General features: G+C 38.2%; 2 protein-coding genes across 2 annotated transcripts in view; one reads left to right on the top strand and one right to left on the bottom strand.

Moving 5' to 3' along the window:
* Positions 1-3,092: 3,092 nt before the first annotated feature.
* Positions 3,093-13,245, bottom strand: rpl7l1 (ribosomal protein L7-like 1). Its single transcript, XM_044105607.1, has 5 exons — positions 13,147-13,245; positions 11,187-11,295; positions 9,794-9,957; positions 4,755-5,047; positions 3,093-3,747 (listed from the first exon to the last, which is right to left on the bottom strand). Exons 1-4 carry the CDS (start codon positions 13,158-13,160, stop codon positions 4,927-4,929), a joined length of 408 nt encoding a protein of 135 aa, XP_043961542.1. The 5' UTR covers positions 13,161-13,245; the 3' UTR covers positions 3,093-3,747; positions 4,755-4,926.
* The window catches only part of si:dkey-1j5.4 (leucine-rich repeat-containing protein 15), a 26,135-nt gene continuing 16,546 nt past the window's right edge, over positions 11,205-20,793 (top strand). Inside the window, exons 1-2 of the mRNA XM_044105605.1 lie at positions 11,205-11,319; positions 11,434-11,562. The gene's annotated coding sequence lies outside the window, so the exon portion shown is untranslated. The remainder of the gene's footprint in view (positions 11,320-11,433; positions 11,563-20,793) is intronic.

Raw genomic sequence — 20,793 nt, 5'->3', positions numbered from 1 at the left:
TTGGAGTATGAATAAAGAAATGGATTGATAAGGAAACAAATTAATGGAAGTATGATGGACAACCAAATAGATGGATAGAAGATGGACAAAAGTAATCCATGTTTTAGCTGAAATATGTCACTTTTATTTTACATATTTGATGAAACAAACACAAAGTTATTACAGTACAACAAGTCAGATAATTTGTGGTCCTTCTGTCAGAAATACACCAGTCCAGACCAGAAATGACCACGCAGTCAGTAGGAGGGTCTTGTTGCTGTTAATAATCCTCAGGTATATACTGCTCAAAGTCCTAATGGCAGAGAAACATTAGCGCATTGAGCAGTTTTTGCTTATCCTCACTCTTAATCAGTGGCTTTACTTACTAATCTGGAGATGTGATTGACAGCGCTAAGACCCGCCTCTTGGTTCTGATTGGTTGTGTCCGACAGGGAGCAGAGCATTTCTGCAGATGGAAGAAGGTTCACAGGGAGCAGTCAGAAGAATTAGATTTTTTTTCAGATTATCTGTCTCCGTTTACATTATCAGGACAGCAAAAAACAAAATGATTCCGTGGTTAGTTAGTTAGATTTAATAGTTGTGATGACTTCCTGAAGGCGGAGTGTTGTAAAGAGCAGGAGCTTCTTAGAGAGACAGAATCCCAATTTCAAGGTGGACTTGTTTCTGATGTCAAGCTTATAACCATTTTGGATAAATACTTTATTCATACAAATGTAGCTCATTCATACGGAGCCCTTTAGGGAATATGGGGAAATTCTTTCTTTTGCGTTTCCTCACAATATGCTAACTGCAATATCTAATATGTATAGTCACAAATGTCAATTTAAAATTTCCTCCATCTCTGCTATGGGGCTCCGTACATACATCCATGCTTGAAAAATTCTTTAATCTTCCATGGCAGCCATTCAATTGTGCAAAACGTCTGGGTGCACAAAGCGTCACCTTCAAGGACGAAGTTCCTCCTTGGAGGTGCAGCTCTCCCACTCAGCTCCTTCAGACTAGCCAGAAACAATTAGCTAACACCTGGTGAAACGGCACATCTGCTGAGCTCTTTATACCACCTGCTTCTTAGTGCGACACTGATAAAAACATTGTTAAAGGGTTAATAGAGAAGCCATGTTGTGATGACTTCCTGAAGGCGGAGTTTCAGAAAGAGCAGGAGTTTTTAAAGAGCCAAAGGCCCAATTTCAAGGCATTAAGTTAGGGAGTAATACTTCTTTTAAGACATCTTTAATATATCATCTTCATATTAACTGGAGGTTTAGTTACTTGATTATGTAATAAAATGTCACTATGTGCCTAGAAAACCCACAATACTGCCTCTTTAATATTCAGGTTTGTGTCGTTTGACATAAAATTACTTGGAAAATCTTTACAGTGATCAGAAAAGAAAAAAAAAAAAATCACCTTCCAACATTTTCCACACAATGGAACTAGCCCAAACAATGGCACTGTCTTGTGTGCAGTGTTGGGTAAGTTACTTTAAAAATGTAATCCGTTACAGTTACAAGTTACCTTGTTTAAAATGTAATTGTAGTGTAACTTTTTTGATTACTTTTAAAAAGTAATGTAACTAATTACTTTTGATTACTTTTTGATTACTTTGAGGTTTTAATGAGTATTGACCCATGTTCAACATTTTATTTTTCTTAGTGCACTGCAGGTTAGTGCACCGCCACAGGGAGTGCAATAATATGATTCTCCATTATCTGTTTCTATCAGGTTAGGGAACTGCCTTTTAGCTTAAATAAGCTATTACCTATTTTTCTGACTTAATAGCCATGTTTAGTATACTGAATGGAGTAAGTAAATTATAGAGAACATTCTAATGATACCCCACATGCTGCTGAAAGTATTTAGGCTTACATTAGCATTTAGGCTAATTTCAGCTTATGCACTCATTTTAACAGACTCAATGGTGCACGTCCAGCTTACTTAACATACTTGTGACTTTCCAGAAGCTAATGACTACTCTTTAGCTAAGTTAGCATTGATGCTAATTTTTAGCATCAGAACCCTGGGTCCAAACGGCACACTTTGGCAGGCCCCAGTTAAATTTCTTCAGGAATTTTCTAGTTTACTTTATGTTCATGAAAACCATAACACTAGCACATTGCATACAATGTCTCATGGGAAAGAATAGATTCCTACGTTTGTCATGCATCAACACCAAACAGTCAAATATTCGTAAAACATTTTTATATTCACAGATGTAAATGTAAAGCAGTGCATAAATGTTACAGAAGAGGGTACTATTGTTTTCTGTAATTGCTGGTATTACCACAATTCCGAGATGTTTGTCCTGCCGGGGACACCGTAGTGCAGGGGATTTTTGCGCGCGAGCTGCTGTATTCCTTACAGTGTGTTTACTGCCTGTAAGGTAAGCAGCAGCTCCGCTAGCCCGGTGTAAAATATACATTGCGATGGTTTGCCGATCTTTTTTTCTGTTTGTTCAGTGTGCCAGTTGTCTGCAGATTGCATCTTGTTTTGTAAAGGGAAAATTGTTAAATCCTGACAGTCTGTTTACTGCCTGTAAAGTGGATGAAATAAAGGCACGAAAGTCTCCCCTCCACGAAGAGCCCTGTGTCCGATTCCTCTCCTGCACCGAACACACCCCACTTTCACGAAAAGAAACACAACGCAGAGCCCATAGGGTGTCTTCCACCAGCTGCAGGTCTGAAGAGGGAGAGCCTGGGTTACATAAATAAAAGGCTCCTTAAATTTCCAGTCATTTTTGATGCGCTGCTTGAGCTGAAATGGAACCGTCCGCTCGCTTGCTGTTCCTCCAGGAGGCTCCACCAGCACAGGATGGAACATCAGAGTGGCATTGCGGCTATGATAGAGACAAGGAGCCGTAGCGGGAAACGGCGATAAAGGGCGCAAAGCAATAAAAATATCATTACATATTTCGCAAAGGTTTTTGTTTATATATTTTTTTAAATGTAACTAAATTTGTAATTCTTAATATTTTCGGGAGTAACTGTAACTGGATTACATATTTTCTCATTGTAACTGTAACGAATTACAGTTACTCTTTTTTGTAATTAAATTACGTAACGTCGTTACATGTAATCCGTTACTACCCAACACTGCTTGTGTGTATAGTCATTTTTTAAAATGACACTTTAGCTGTATTAGAACTGTGTAACCAAACTACAAACAGCTTAGCACATTAAACATGTTTGTAAAGAGTCATGAACCTGACTGATTTATTGGATCTATTACAGACAAAACTCCTCTGACAAACTGAGGAAGGTTTCTGTGTTCATCATAAAGTCTCCATTTTCCGCTGAACTCTTCTGCTTCAGTTCTTGTTCTCTGGAACACATCATAACCTGTGCAAAACAACACGAATAAAGCAAAAGTCCTTATTTTACATGACTGGGTTTTCTCTCAGCCTGCTGCAGAGCGACACCAAAACACCAGGAAACAGACGCAGGATCAGAATACTCTCTCTCCATCTCTTCACATTTGCTCTGCGACAAACGCGGCCTTCCTTTAAGGTGGAGCTCGGTGTCTGACGTTTTGTGCGGGTTTGTTAGTTGAGCAGTCTGATGATGGAGTTGATGTCTGTGGCTCTGAAGCCGGGGTTCCCCAGGTCCTTCAGCAGTCCGGCTTTATCCCTGGCGGCGTGGCGCGGCACCGACAGCTTGAAAGGCAACAGGAAGTTGTTGGCGGCTCGGAAGCTCTTGCCGACTGAGTAGATTTCGTGGATCAGGTCCTCCAGGCAGATGATGCCAGTTTTACCTGAAGGAGGAAGAAGGAAGTGGGTGAGGACTGAAACGTTGGAATGGTGGATTTATGCTGGGGAATTTGCAGAAAAAGCATCAATACTTGAAAATGAGAACTTTAAGGGAAGCCAGGGTTTGTTTTATTTTATAGAACACAACAGAAGAATATATAAAGAGCAGGATTAGGGAGGACAGATCTCAAAATTTGGACCGATACAGAGAGCCCGTATTATTACTGCTGTTATGGCCAATATTTACTGATTTATGCTTCCCCCTACACTTTTGAAACCATGAGAAAAATGACCACAGTGCTGATAATGCTTCTAAATTTCAGTTAAACGCTTTGCAATCCTGCACAGAACCACCACCACTTGCTGCGTTTCCGTTACAAATGTATGCAGAACTTTGTCAATATTACGCTAATGTAGAAAAAACACAATTTTGCATTTGAGGTGTCTCCATTAAATGAGAAATGCAAATAAAATGACATTTAACAAAGTTTGTTCATGCAATAAATCGCTAAAAAGAAACATGTCGTGGCGTCATCCTTCAACTACTTCCTGTCGACGTAGTCTTCTTTGGTGGTTGTACCAATGTCAACAGCTGGTTGTTGACCACATGACTTGTGTGATGAAAAAAGTGTCTCCAAAGAAGTTTTGTGAAAACTAATTTTGATGCAGACAAAAAGCCACCTCATTGTAGCGACCAAACTTTACCTCGAAAAACGTGAGATTTTTCAGTAACTGCCATGTTTCCGTTCAGCAAATTTATTTTCAAAGTGTCAAATTGGGTGATTGTATGGTCAATGAAAATGCAGCTACTGTCACATGACCAAACAAATATTACATGACTAAAACCCTCCTCCTCCACAAACTGCAATTGGTTGTTAATAGTGGTCCAGTTTCACTTATAGGCCAGTGACGTTAAAACATGACCGACATAGACTGACATCGATGGTAATGCTGATGTATCGCGCTTCCCTAGACAGGACCGGTCAATAGGAAAGTCAGAGTTGACCCGTACCCATGTGCTCCTCGATGAGGGCGTTGTCAGTGAGGGGAACCCTCCTCTTGCCCATCCTGGTCTGGCCTCTCTTCAGAATCAGCTCGCGGACCGACTTCAAGTTGGGGAACCTGTTGGAAGGGTTCACCAGTGTTCACTCTGACCCAGAATGGAAACCCAGATGAAACCCAGGTCACAGCAGCTTCATCATCTCCATGGAGGTCTTGTTTATCTTAATGAAGGTCCCGCTGAAGATCTTCCTCAGCCTCATCATCTGGATCACCTTCATCACTTTGGGGCTGACACCTTTGATCCTAACAGGACACAACAGCAGGGATTTAATAGAAGGCATAAAAGGATGCAGTATAGGTTTCCAAATAATAAAAACGTCTCTGTCCACAGTCACTGTTCAGATCAATAGACAGCTTCTTTACTTTTGAAGGAGTTAAATGCAAGACTTCTTAACACCTCTTAGTTTGGATACGAGTATAATTCATATGGTACATAACTGAAGCCATATTTGACTTGCAGATTTTCGTTTTTGTAACCCAAAGGAGAAAAACGTACAGCAGGATTGTTCGTTGGGCAAGCAGTATAGCATTCCAGAGAAAATAAGAATTACAGATTATCCCTATTTATATATGAATTTACAGGATTGGAAAATTAAGCTGACTTTAATAATGAAGAGAGTAAAGTTTAGATTTTTATAGAGCAAAAATGACAGCAGTACTGATGCATTTAGTTTAAAAAAAAAGAAAGAAAGAAAAAAAGGCAACATATATAAAATTGACAGTTTTCATTTTGCATGTTGACATGCCCTGCATCCACCAGATGGCAGCAGAGAACTACAGATGCGTTCTTCTGCTGATTAAGGTGAAAGTTCATCAGGAACTATTAAAGGCCTGAACTTTTGACTAGTGATGGATGACAGTATGACAGTATAAAAAGGAAGAAGATGTCTCCACATACTAAAAATGAGTCAAAGCTTTATTGGTGACATCTAGTGGCAGAGTGGAATTACAGCAGCCTTGTCCTAATTTAACAAAAACACCAGAACCAAAACCATGGTTTTAATCCCTACTGTCTCATTTAATTTGTATATTCAAAAACATCTTTGAATTTACACCTAGAATTTAGAGCCACAAAAACTAATGTTGAATATAAAACCTTCTGTTCATAGCAGGGATTCATCCATCACTCAAAGCAGACAGATGGTGGTTTAGCATAGGGCGGCGGTTTTCAAAGTGTGAGGCGCGCCTCCCCTGGGGGGCGCCAGAGTACTTTAGGGGAGGCGCGGTGCGAGGGAAAAAGTAAACCGGAAAAGCTATCTGCTTGCTGTCTACTGATGTGAGAGAAACGTCTTTTACGCATTACCCATCAACTCTGTGGATTTAGGATTAAGTTGGTTGTGGAGTGCGAGTGTGGAGAGGGGATCTGTGTAAATGTTTCCCGAGGATGTTTTGGCCAGTGATGTCAGTAACGTTACTGACGTCGGACCACTTTTTTCTGTAACGAGTAATCTAACGCGTTGCTATTTCAAATCCAGTAGTCAGACTACAGTTACTTATCAAAATCATTTCTGTGTTACTATCTTCTTTTGTTATTTAATCGTATTTCCTATACGCGTCTTGTCGAGTGACCGACGTCTCTATGCGACAGAAATGTAAACAATGGAGGGAGATGCGCATTTTGTTGGTGGAAAAACTGGAACTATTTTGAGTTTCTGTCGCCAAGTCCGATTATTATAAGCGGCTTTGGGCTTCATTTTTAAAAGTCGCAAATTTAATGAGTGGCGGTTGCGCCTTTTTGGGCTCGTTTTTGAACGTGAAGTTGCTCATTTGGGCTTGGAAATAATCAGAGACTCATAATAAATCCCAGAATTTGTCCGTCATTAAGGGAGTTTTACTCAGTCTCTCCCTGTTCATCATTTCCCGGATGATCCGTCCCGCTGTGTCTTTGTTAATGTCAACTTAATTTATTACCTCTCAATGACATCGAACTTCACGTTGCGCTCCAGAAAACTGCAAACATCGAGACCAATATGAACAGCGCAATAAACGTGAAAACAGCCACGAATAAACGTGTCCGTAGTTGGCAATAGTTATAATGGCAAGTTAGCACCGTTATAATTATTAATATTACGGTAAGTGTCGCAGCCATCTGAGCTGTGGAGCTGCGGAGGAGCTCTGTGCGCTGCGACATCAAACTCAGGGGCGTAACGCAGAATCTGGAGGCTGGGGGGAGGGGGGCTTTAAATCCTTCTTAGAGTTTTCCAGACAACAGTGGACCACACAAATTACTCATGTTTTTTATTTTTTGTACAATCTCCTCTTCAGTTCAACCTTATCAGTGGAGACACATTGTTGATATTACCATTATAAAATAACTTACAATTAACTTTTGGCAAAGCTCAATGTGATTATTACCTCTCAATAACTCTGTAATAAAATCCCCTCATTGTTTGGCTTTTATACCAGAGGTTAAAATGATAATAAAATACTCTGTCAGGAGGCAGAGCATTGTTGTTGGCAGCTGGTGAAAGTAACTAAAAAGTTACTTTTAATCTAACTAAGTTACTTTTTCAAGGAGTAATCAGTAGTCCGATTAAAGTTACTTTTTCAAAGTAACTATGCCATCACTGGTTTAGGCCAGAGCGGTGAAGGTGGAGTTTTTACAAATCCACCCCCCTCCACAGGGGGGTGGGGGGGCGCAGCAGGCATTGTGCTCCTTGAAGGGGGGCTCACCCTTTCATACTTTGAAAACCCCTGGCATAGGGGTTCCCAAACCTTTCTGCTCCATGACGCATGTGGACGCCTTTTGCAAACCCACAGACAATGATACGAAATATGTAAAGTTATTGGAATGTTTTCCGTCACTTCTAAGCACTATTCGATAATTATTATTACTGGCAGCCAATCAGATAGATGAGCATGGCAAATATTTCAATAAATTACTTTAAATAAATTTTTTTTTTGGATGACTGAAAATTATAAAATTTTAATGGGAGAAAAAAAAATTAAATATTCATGACTAAAAAAACGGGTTGAGTTTGTTACTTTTGGATCTTCTGCCCATCTTTCTGAAGCTCCACTATCGCCCCCTGGTGGCCCCACTTTAAACAGCCGGCTTAGAAGACTAACAAACAATAGAAAGAAGTAGCGATGGGTCCTCAATGTTTTTTTTTGTGTGTTGTTGTTGAGAGAGCTGTGCAAACATGTGGCATCAGGGGCAGGGGCTATGAATACAAGAGAGAACAAGAAAGAGAAAGACAGAGAGAGAGAGAGAGCAGCGCCACCTGTAGCTGTGGGAGTGGCTGTGTTCACCGTAGCAGACAGTGACTGGCTGTGACCAGACTCCAGACTGGGCGATGAACAAAGCTGAAGCTGATTCTTTAGCTTTTGGTTTCTGTTCTTCCTGCTGGTTTGCATTTGTTTCATTCAGTTGACTGGCATTTGATTCCGGAACGTTCCAGTAAAGCTCGGACAACCAGGTCAGAAAGTTGAATTTAAATATAAAGTGAACCAGGAATAGATATCCAGTTCAGCAGATGGTTCTGTTTGAAACATTGTACACTTCTTATCTGGAGCCATGATATGATCCACGATGTAACCATTCAAACTGTGATAATTATTTTGATAAGAAAACCAACGGAAGTCATGTTCTGCAGCTCTGGTTAAAGATACAATTTTATGAATATTTCAGCATATTAACTCTTGGTTCTGTATCCCTTGTTCTGTCCTGTGGTCAGACTGACTGATAACAGGAAGAAAAACTGAAACTTTCACTTTAAAATAACTACAATCTGAATTTCTACAGCTGAGAATGTCGGGGTTAAACCAAATATGTTTTAGCATTTGTGGTATTACAAGCTTAAGTCATGAGCACTGTGTTTTACAATGTTCTATAGTGAGTAGTAGGATATGCAAATAAGTGCTTATTTCCTTAGTTGTGGCAGTGGAGGATTTGTATTGGTAGCCAGAATGATTTTCCTTCCACAGCAGCCCAGCTCCAAGCCAGGACTTAAAACTATCCGCTGTAAGACGGAGCGACCATTTTGAATGTTTAACAGCAACGGTTCCTGTTTCTATCATCAAAGAGCAGAAGCACCAGCAGTTTGTTTGACGTTGATCTGATTGTGTTTGCCGACACGTCCGAACAAAGCCAACGCCTTCGGTTAGTCAGAAGTGTGATGACCATTACCTGGTGGCGGGGTGAACGGAAGCTAGTGTTGTCAGACAAAACAAAACATGATACGATCCTCCGGCGTATGTTCAATCTCACGAGTACGATCAAGATAACATGGAGATGGTGGCGCAGCCTGCATGAAGACTGCAAGGGCTCCCATTGGCTGCCATCTGAATCACATGACCGTTCAGCGACAAGCAGGAAGTACGATCCGACTGCCAACATGGAGACCCAGTGTACAACTATCCCGGTAGGTATGGTGTTTTCCTACATTTTTAGACCTAAACTAGATGTCAATTTAAATATAGTCTCAATTTATAGGTCCACACCAAGATAGAACAGTTTAGGGCTTTTCATTATAGTTTAGTTTCATTTTATTGTGACTTTTTGTTTGTCTAATTCACTTAACTTTTAACTAGTGCTCTATAGTTTTCATTAGTTAAATATTTCGTTTTTATTAGTTGTAGTAGAAGTTTTAGTTTTTTTATACTCTTAGTCACAGAATTCAAAACACTCAAAGTATTGTGTTTATGGATGAATGGAGTAATGAATACTAAAGAGAAAATGCTGCTTTCAGTTATTGTTGAACAACCAACTGATGCTGGAGTTTTCTCCAAACTTTTGCCGTCGCCATTTTGAGAACTAGTGTAAACATAAATAAAAGATGTTTGTAGCTATAATTTCAGTATGTTTTAGTTTTATAAACGCACAGTATGATTTCTGTTGTGTTTTAGTTTTCCCCCGCCGTTAATTACCGTTTTTATTCATTTCAGTTCACGTCTTTTCAATTTCAGTTCTTGTTATGTTGTTTGTTGTAGTTAACTATAATAACCTGGGTTTGTTTAGTTATCCCATGTCTGAGAGGAAGTACTTACTCTCTGATACGCATAGCAAAAGCCAGCTTGTTTTTTTCGGGCGGCAGAGGGGCCGGGGGCCTGCGCTCGTTCCTTCGGATGCGCGTCTCATCTCGGTGCTTTTTGTGGCTCTCTTTCAAGAAATCCTCCAAACGCTTGAACTTGAGTGGTTGGCCTTTCGAGACCTGGGAAACAGAACCATGCAGGTGAGTGGTACAGCGGTGGAAAGGAGAAGAAAGTGGTCCAATATTTACACCAACTAATTTTTCAATTAGCCTCTAATCACAGAGTAGTAATGGAAAAGCCGTTTATATAATTTGCTGTTTATTAGCCAATGGGCTCGTCTCTGTTGAGAGATATTTTTCTGTATAACTTCATATACGTAGTAGAACAAAGTGCTACACAGTGACGACTTCACAACGAGGAAGCATCATAACATTGTACAACTACAACCTCACTATTGCAGATAAAGCAGCTTTACTGGCTTTTTAAAATTGACCTCAGGCGTCCATGTTTTATTTGTTAGTGTTAGCAAAACTAAAATCTGACATCCTTCAACAAAACGCCTCTTCATAATTCCTTACTTCTGGCATCGTCAGCTAAAGAAAGTCCCATCTGTGGACATATTTAGGATGGTAGTGTCAAACTTCTAGCAGCGCCTCGCTGTTTTATTCTCAGCCGTCAATATTTAGGCTCAAACAAATGAGTATTATTGAATATTTATTTTGTTTATATCAAACACGTCTGAATTAGCTTGGTTACTGCCAGCCCCTTGTACTCCGCCTTGCTTCAGCTACTGAGAAACGATTCCCTGCGTGGAGTCAAAGTTCTAAATAACTGGATGTGATTTTACCCAATCGCTAACGTTTGGCTGTGAGGTACATAAGTCATGCTATGAAGCTTAATGGAAATGGAATGCTTCTATAGCATTTAAGCTAACTACTTCATCGCTATTAACGGAGGCAACTAGAAAATTTTGCCAAACATCGTGGCCATTAAGGTCAAGACATCTCAAGATGTCTTGACGCAACGATGGCGCAGAAAACAGTGAAGAAGAGCAGCCAACTTTCCTCTTGCTCTCACTTTAACTGTTCCATATTTGGAAGCGTGGCCAACACGGACTGAACGGCTTCGTTCACTTCCTCCACACAGGCAGATTAGAATTCTAAAAATCAAAGTCATTGCTCACAACTTCACCTCCCGTTCTCTGATTGGCCCAGTAGAAAAATCTACTCAAGAAATCGAGCTCAATGGGAGAAATCCCAGACGGTCCACTGAAGGGAGATTTGTGTACGAAGACAACGGTCAGGTCAGTAATATCAATTGTTTGACAAGCGTAATTTACACAATTTGCTCAATTCAAACAATGATATAGATCCTTTAAGCCAGGAAACTGAGTCATCTTTCCACTCACCTTTCTTTTCTCTAGGAGCGCAAGTTTGGCTTGAGTGGCCTTGATGGCCTGGTATGTTTTCCTCTTCTTAAGAAGATACTCTGGAACCAGCTTGATCACCTTCTTTGACCTGGAATGATCAAAATACAAAAAGGTTAAATACAAAACAAGACGTTATTGCCTGTCACTGTATCAGTTTATGCTTCCAATGTTTCTATTTGCTGACGTTTCTGCTCCAGTCATTTGATTGGTGAATATGCTGTTACAGGAGCCTCAAACTCCTGCCTCCACACAAAGATGGCGCAGAAAACGGAGAACAGCAGCAGCCAAGCACACACAGACTTTCATGAAAGTTTTCAAATCAAAGGAGGGTCTGATGGATGAACTTCTGATGAAGGTAAAGTTAGACCTGTCTAACTTCTATGTGGAATTTCTATATTTAGTGATTATATCCAGTTTTTGGCTTGTACAGAAACAGTCGATTTAAACTGATATTTGTAATAGGTGTGGATGGACAGTGTACCAAGTTACTCTGTTTTTCACAATGTGAACGCATTTATAATTCCAATGAAGGTATATGATGCGCATCGTGTGCTCTGGAAAGTTTTATAACTTTGCTCGTTCATAGTGTAATGTAGAGCTAATCCAACGTAAACTTGTCGTAACGTATTTCCTTAGCTAGAGGACTGCTATTCCGATTCGAGCCCTCTCGTTCTCCTTTCTTTCCGAGAACCTTAACGTATAGTCAGGCACGTAGCATTACTGGAACTATGTGACAATTTGTGCCATCTAAAAATTATTATACTGAGGAATCGCGCTTCATAGTCAACTGGGGTTGTTGGAGGAAGGTTTTAGTCTTCTCCCCTCCCTGCACACAGAGGCGGTGCAGAGACCAGTGGACAAGAGCTAGAGAAGAAGAACTCCTCAAAAAAGTGTGAAGAACATAAAGTGAAACATTGCTCTACTTTCTAGAGTTTTCAAGCCGAAGAAGCGACTAACGGGATTGACAGCATCTAGTTTTTGATATGTATAGATTACTGTAGATGTCATCTGAGATTTTTATTGTACAGTAGCTTCTTTAGCACAGTGTACCGACTCAGCAAGTTTGTGTACGTTTATTTGTACTTTGCATGTGTTAATGTGTACCTTCCACACTTTAAAACATCTCTGTGCTGACAGATAATGATGTTTGTAGTTTTAGTATAATGTTTAGCTGCACCGTCCCTGACAGAAAGCGGTTAAGATTTCAACTAGATTCACATCTTAGATGCTAACAAACAATCGTAGCTGTAGCCCTACTGTTGAGATAAAAAAAAACTAAACCTCAGAGCAACACACGGAACAAAACGTGTTGTTACATTACATAGGGTGCTACTAAGTAATGCAACAACGTAATATTGCATTACTGCTATGTAATGCTATGTGCTATCTATGTAATGTTGGCTAAACAAAATGAGTTCATTGGCTATGTGAAAATACATCATAAACCTGGACAGAATTATTGTGGAATGGTTACGGAAAGATTCTAGAAAACTTACTTTCAGATTTATAAAACACTTTTTACATTACATTTAGGTATTATAGATCATGTAGTTTTAAAGCAGGACCCTATGTAAGATGGTTCAGCATCCCCCAAAACTACCGAGAACTTGCTTGTTTTGATTTCACGAAATGAACATTTTCACAAACACCATGCTTTATAGTCTTTGTAAGGAAGGGCAAAACAATATTAAGATTTTTTTGGTAACTACCCGACCGACCCAATTAGTCGCGATCACATTATGGATCAATTTTTATGGCCATATGGTGAGATTCAAAATTTCAACCATATTTATTGATTTTAAGCATCATCTAGCCATAAATAATTATTTTTCCCCCCACTTATCATAGCGAACACTTTTCGTAAGGGCACAGAACAACGAAAACTTAAAACAGAAGCCAGGATGGATTTAGATATAAAAAAACAACAACGAATACTTACTCGTCGTCCGCCATTCTTAAACGCCATATGATCCGGAAGTTCTTGCGGATCGTAAACAACTTTAAGGGGCATACCGCCGCCTACTGTACACGAGCGTGTAGCTCCACTACTTTACATCTATTAAATTCTATTTATTATTATTATTATTCTGAAGATAAATAAATAATGCTTCCCTTAATCTGTAACTACGTTTCCTTCATTTCCCAATATTGTTTTAAGATTCCATTCTTGACCTGTCCTTCCAACCATTCTTCTCAATTTCCTTTCAGGTTCGTATGTTTTACAGTTCATCAATACGTGTTCTATATGTTCTTTCCCTCCATATCCTTCACATTTATCCTTATTTTCCCTCCCTATTAAATACATAATGCCATTTAAATAGGTCCTACCTATTTCAATGGTAGGACCTATTTACCATTTAAATAAATAGGTAAATAGGTGATATTTCTCTCAGTAAATATTACTGAGAGAAATGGGACCATTGCACTCCGGAAGTGAAGGGGGCGCTCTTTCCTACATTATTCGCGGCCTCCCGTTTTGTTTTGTTTCGTTTCGTTTCCCCCCACCAGGGGGTACCTTTTTGTGGGCTCTAGTTTCCCTTTTTTCATAGTAGGCTAACAGGAAAGGGGGAAAGACATGCGGCAAATGTCGTCGGGTCCGGGAATCGAACCCGCGACGGCCGCGCTAACCTCTACGCCACCGGAGCACGCCCCTTTATTTTCTTTTTAAACTAGAGACCACGAATAATATAGGAAATAGCGCCCCCTTCATTTCCGGAGTGCAATGGTCATGTTTACATATAAAGCATGAGATTCACATACCTTATATGGTTGTCCGTCCCCTCCCCTTTCTGTTTGCTGCAGCGAGGTGTACTTGTAGCGAGGTGTACTTGTACTTGCCCCCTTTTTTTGTTGCCATTTTTCTATTTCTTTACTCTTAATAGTGCTCCGGAAGTAAAAATCCTGTCTTCTTCTGTAGCGTTTTCTAGCAGTTTACAAATATATATATATATATATATATATATATATATATATATATATATATATATATATATATATATATATATATATATATATATATATATATATATATATATATATATATATATATATATATATATATATATATATATATATATATAGCGTTACTGACGTCCACCACTTTTTCAGTAACGAGTAATCTAATTGCTATTATATATATATATATATATATATAGATATATATATATATATATATATATATATATATATATATATATATATATACAGTGATGTCAGTAACGCGTTACTGACGTCCGACCACTTTTTTCAGTAACGAGTAATCTAACGCGTTGCTATTTCAAATCGAGTAGTCAGACTACAGTTACTTATCAAAATCACTGTGCGTTACTATCTTCTTTTGTTATTTACCGTAATCGTATTTCCTCTACGCGTCTTTTTTTTTTTTTTTTTTTTTTTAATTTATTAAACAGTTTGAACATGTTTAGAATACCACGAGGAATGTGAACGCAAGAAGAAAACAAGACCTACAGGCTCATGGCACACATAATTATAACACAATAAAAAAATAAAAAAACATAAAAATAAAGAAAGTAAAATAAAATTATAAGTTAAAATAGTCAGACATCAAACAAAGTGATAGCAGAGACTAAAATAAACAAAAAAGACAAAACAAGACAAAACAAAACAAAGGGGCATTAAACCTCAAATAAATTTAGATCAATATAGGCATTCAAAAGTTGTATTCCCTGCTTGTTTTTCAACAGTTTTAAGGTTCTGAAGTGGTTGACCATAAGGAGGTTTTTAAAGGCAGAAAAGTCAGGATTTCTATTTCCCCATTTACAGGAGTGGATGAAGAATTTGGCGAGGATCAGCAGGTTGTTAAGAATGAGGTCAATTCTTCTGTCTCTGTGGGTGGTTCCAAATATGATATCCTCTCTTTTTAAGGAACAATGCAGGGAAAGTTTTGATGAGATCCAGTCCTGGAAGTTTCTCCAAAATGTTCCAGTTTGCACACAATAGAAAAAGAGATGATCTGTAGTTTCAATGTCATTGTCACAAAAGGTACAGCTGTTGGTATCAAAGTTGAATCTTTGTCTTAATAGTTCCCTGGATGGAAAAATGTTACTGAGAATTTTAAAATGAACTTCTTTAACTTTAGGACTCAGAGGGTATTTAAGGTAAACAGTTCGCCACTTATTAACCTCTGAGTCAGAAAACAGATTTAAAATGGAGTTTTTATTTGGTCTGACAGGAAATATAAAATTAGTTAGATGCTGACGCATCCTCTTGTTAGAGTTACTTTTGTCCAAAAGGTTAACTCCAAACAGTTGAAGAGATGGTAACTGAAGGTTAGCTGAGTGAATATTTAGATTTTGAACCAGATATTTGACTGCAGTGGGGATAGAGTTCTTCACTGTGTTAAATTGAGTACGTAAGCAGTTCAGATTGTACAACAAGCAAAATTCGTCATAAGACAACCAATCTCCACTGTTATTAAGTAAATGTCTTATGGACCAAATACCTTTTTCCATCCAGTGATCCAAATACAGAGACTTATTCCTGTGTAACACATATCTGTTGTTCCAGATGGGAGTTTGGTGAGGAGTAAAGTTGTGTGTGTACATTAGTTTCCAACACAGCAAAACCTGCTTGTGAAAGGTAGATAACTTAACAGGAAGTCTGTTGACATCAAAGTCACATCTAAGAACAAAATCTATGCAACCAATCTTTTTAAACAAACCTTTGGGGAGACAATACCAGATACTATTTCCATTCATAAGAAAAGATTTCAACCAGTTTACCTTTAAAACCGCATTTAAACACTCAAAGTCAATAGCTTGTAAACCTCCATCTTTAAAGTCTTTAACCATATTTGCTTTCTTTAAGTAGTGGACTCGATTCTTCCAGATAAAATTGAAGTTCAGCTGATTTATAGCTTTAATATATTTGTTAGGTATGGCCATAGAATAAGCTGGGTATATGCATCGGGATAACGACTCCATTTTGGTTAAATAGGTTCTCCCAAATAGGGTGAGATCTCTTTGGAGCCATCTATTTAACTGAGATTTGCAGTTCTGTATTTTATGCTCTATGTTAACAGTTTCACTGAGTTTAGCATCTTTAGTTATTAAAATTCCAAGATATTTAACTGAGGATTTAATGGGGATATTGTAAGCTTCCGTCACATCAGAGCCATGAATCGCCATCAGTTCACACTTCTGCAGGTTTAATGTTAATCCTGATGCTTTGGAGAAAGTATTAATTAACTCAAGTACTTTAGGGGTTTGGTCTAGACTCTTCAAAAAAATTGTGGTGTCATCAGCTAGTTGACTGATTATAATTTGGTCATCTAAAACATTCAATTTAGGTATATTTGAGTTTTTTATGAAAATACTCATCATTTCAACAGCCAAGATGAAGAGAAAGGGGGAAATATTGCAGCCCTGTTTTACTCCCCTATTAATGGTGAAACGTGGAGACGTACCGTGTGGCAGTGCGACTGAACTCGTGGTGCCGTTATAAAAGCTTTTTATTATTCTGCAGAAGTTTGGTCCAAATCCAAACATGTGTAAAACTCTGAAAAGAAACTGATGTTCCAACATATCGAAGGCTTTGTAGAAGTCTAGGAAAAGGATGAAACCTTTATCCTCAATCAGGTCACTGTACTCTAGTAAATCCTGCACCAGCCTGATGTTATCATGTATAGATCTTTTGGACATAAAACCTGTCTGTGTTTCAGAAATAATATCCTTAAGACCAGTCTTTAATCTATTCGTAAAGAGATACGTTAATAGTTTATAATCACAGTTTAGAAGGGTGATCGGACGGTAATTGTCGAGAACTTTGTTGTCTCTTCCTGGTTTGGGTACAAGGATAATAACGCCCTGCTTCATGGTATGTGGAAGTGAATTATTACTCAAGATCTCTATAAAAACCTGGAATATAAACTCTCTGAGATCATCCCAGAAGTGTCTATAGAAATTGGCAGTAAGGCCATCAGAGCCAGGAGATTTATCCAGTTTCAAGCACATGATGGCGCTGTCTAGTTCTTCGATATTAATATCTTTGTCGCAGATTTCCTTGAAATCCTCAGAGATTTGAGGGACAAAGTCTTTGACTTGGTCTAGCAGAAAGTCACAGTCTGGGGTTGAAAAAGAGGAACAATAAAGGTTTTGGTAAAAGTTGCTAATTTCTTTTGCAATTAGAGATTGGTCCGTACATTCATTATTATTAATAATAAGGGATTGAATGTGTTTTTTAACTTGCCTCCTCTTTTCCAGTCTGCAAAAGTATGAACTGTTTTTTTCCCCTTCCTCAATCCACTTAGCTCTGGATCTGATAAAAGCACCCCGGGCCTTTCTTTCATAGATTGAGTCCAATTTAGTTTGCAAGGTCAGGAGGTTATTTTTGTCAGCATTAGTCAACATCTGTTTAACACATAAAATGTTTAACTCTTTAACTAACTTTACTTCTTCCAGGTCATTGTTTCTTTTTAGGTTTTTGCTAAACGACATAGAGTAAGCCCGTATCTTATATTTGAGGTATTCCCATTTTTTGGTGTAGGTTATTATAGAATCGTCCAACTGAATCTTTTTCACTAGTTTTTTGATTTCCTTGCAATACAAATCAGATTTTAAGAGATTTGCATTGAATTTCCAAAACCCTCCATGCCTCAAACCCTCAGGAAGAGGAGTAATAAATAAATTAATGCTGCAGTGATCAGTAAGAGGAGTTGGAGACATATTGCAGTCTGATGTTAGTTTGAGAATATCACCTGTTCCCAGCCAAAAATCTATTCTAGATCTGCTTGAAGCGTCAGACTTAAACCAAAACTGTTTTTCATTAATATGTTTGTCTCTCCATAAGTCAATAAGACCCAAACTGTTACAGAAATCAGACAGAAACCGGTTTGGATGGGCATTTGCGAATTTGTTTGGGTATCTATCAAGAGATTCGTCAATAACCATATTCCAATCACCACCTAATAAAACATATTTAGTAGGAAATCTGTGTTTAAGTTGTTTGATATTTACTTCAATAATAGTAAGAAGTTCTTTATTTTTCGAAATGTTACAGTAACCATAAATATTACCTAGAATTATTAACGAGTCTTCAATATGTAATACGGAGAGAGACCAATGGCCATCACCATCATGTTTTGTATGAATTATTTTCCCTGGAAAGTTATTCAGTAGCGAGGTGTACTTGTACTTGCCCCCTTTTTTTGTTGCCATTTTTCTATTTCTTTACTCTTAATAGTGCTCCGGAAGTAAAAATCCTGTCTTCTTCTGTAGCGTTTTCTAGCAGTTTACAAACTTAGTACATTACCGCCATCAACTGGACGGATATGTAATTAACACATTGACTTTATCTTATATCTTCAAAACTTTAAAATAACTATATATATATATATATATATATATATATATATATATATATATATATATATATATATATATATATATATATATATATATATATATATATATATATATATATATATATATATATATATATATATATATATAAAGCAGATGGATGGAGGTATATATATAGACAACAACGTAGATATTATTACTATATCATTGCTATCATGCATTTCCCTGCATGATGGCAATGATATAGTAGGATCTAATTAGATACTTGATTAATATGGGTTGTTGCACAGAGTTTTTGTTCACTGTGCCCCTTTTTTAAATTTGAGCCCCTGCCCATCCAAAGGTCTCTGCACGGCCCTGAGAAGCTGAAACAATGAAGCTAAACATAAAGTTGCGGAGTAAAAAAGTTAAAGGTAGCTGACAATAGTTCTCTGTGTGGAATGCAGCGTCTCACATTCAGGATGAACCTCATTACTGAGAAACTCTTAGTCAACAATAATGCGGAATGCCGTCCAGTGGGTGATGCTGTCGAGCCACGTTTGACAGAAAGCCTTCCCAGCTTCTTATTGCCATGGTGATGATGAGTGGCTCATTATGGTCCCCTGCAGACTTGGTGTTCCTATAGTTAACCTGAGAGGAAACACGGCGCGGGGGTCCGACTCGGGATGAGCCCGTTTAGTCTCAGGGGAACAATCAAAGTCCTCCTTTAAATAGACTGTGGTTGATGGGACTTAGCAGCGTGAACCGGTGCATGGGGACTCAGAGCGTCCCCACAGTCATCATCTGTCTGATGGGAAGGGGCCCAGGAGCGCCTCATTACTGGATCTGTGAGGCAGACGCCTGAGCAGCAGATGGATGGAGGTGCCACGCTGCTCTAACTGGAGGACGAGAGCGAACGCTTCCAAACAGTCCAGAGCCGATGCGTTAACACACACCGATACTCCTAAGCCTCTCAGAAAAAAACCACGGCTACCCTGAAGTAACAAAGCTGCACGAAATATAAAACACTCCCGAAGTTTTGCCTCTGTGGAACAAACAGAATGTGTTAGTTGATTCAGGCTTTCGGAAAACTGAAAAAAAAAGAAAACAGAAAAGATCAAAGCACGTGCTGAAATGAATGACTGCTACCTTGAAAAAAAAAAAAGTATATATAAAAAAATAACCCAGGAAAAGTCTACCCTGTGTCATATCCAGGCATGTTTGGGTTTTGTTTTTGTTTGATAATTTTTGTTGTGGGTTATCCATGTATGGTCTTGCCATAATTTGCCAATTTCTCTTCTTATTATTGTTTATTAGGTCTGCAGCTGGCGATTATATTATTAATTGATTAATCTATCGATTATTCTGATAAATAATTGATTAATCCGATGACTAAAATGGCACATTCTGAAGATTTTTAAATGAACCTTTAGCCTTTCTTTCTTGTACAATATTACAGACATTGTAAGATCCATATAGACAATCCAATTCTCTTCTGAATAAAAGAAATGTTTAAATGCAATATCAGCATTACCTTAGTGAATGTTTGATCATTTAGTAAAGGATGCATCTGCAGCAAAAACAAACAAACAAAAAACCATCTGTCAAAATGTGAAGATATTTTGTATATATCGGTTTTGAGTAGCGGTATGCTGTTATTTAAGAAAATTGCTTTTTTTTTGAGTCTGTGTACTCTAGTTTATGATTCATTGATTTTGAAACTGGCTGACAATTATTCCAGTAATCCATTAATCCTGATGAATCGTTTCATTCCTGTTGTTTCCAATTGTTTCTTGTTGCCAGATTTCTTCCTTTCTTTATGTTTAGCTTCATATTTCATCCCAGTGTTCTGTCTTTTGCGTACTTGCATTCATTTTTCTTAAACTGTCAGGCCTGTTTTTCTTTTTGATTCCTTTTAGTCTCAGTTTTTATCTGTTAGTCTCCTCCCCCATTTCCACTGCGTTCACATTCACCAAATAATGAACTGTGTGTGTTATCATCACACTCCTGCTGCTCACCTGCCTCTCCTGCTATTTCTGCTCCTCAGATTCTGATGGATTCATCACTTCCATGCAGCGTTTCCATTACAGTTATTTGCTAAACTTTCTTAATGTTTCAGTAATGTCAAAAAAGCACAATTTTGATATTGCGGTGTTTCCATCAAATAAGAAATGCAATGAAAATCACATGGGAATAAATTTGTTAACGTGATGAGTCATTAAAAAACCCTGCTGCACCATCCTCCTCCTGTCTGTTGTCTTCTTCTTCCTCCTGGTTTTAGCCAGTAG

The sequence above is a fragment of the Gambusia affinis genome, linkage group LG22 (genome assembly GCF_019740435.1).
Source record: "Gambusia affinis linkage group LG22, SWU_Gaff_1.0, whole genome shotgun sequence".
NCBI lineage: Eukaryota > Metazoa > Chordata > Actinopteri > Cyprinodontiformes > Poeciliidae > Gambusia > Gambusia affinis.
Note: the sequence above shows the minus strand (reverse complement) of the source record. Positions and strands in the feature narration are given on the sequence as shown.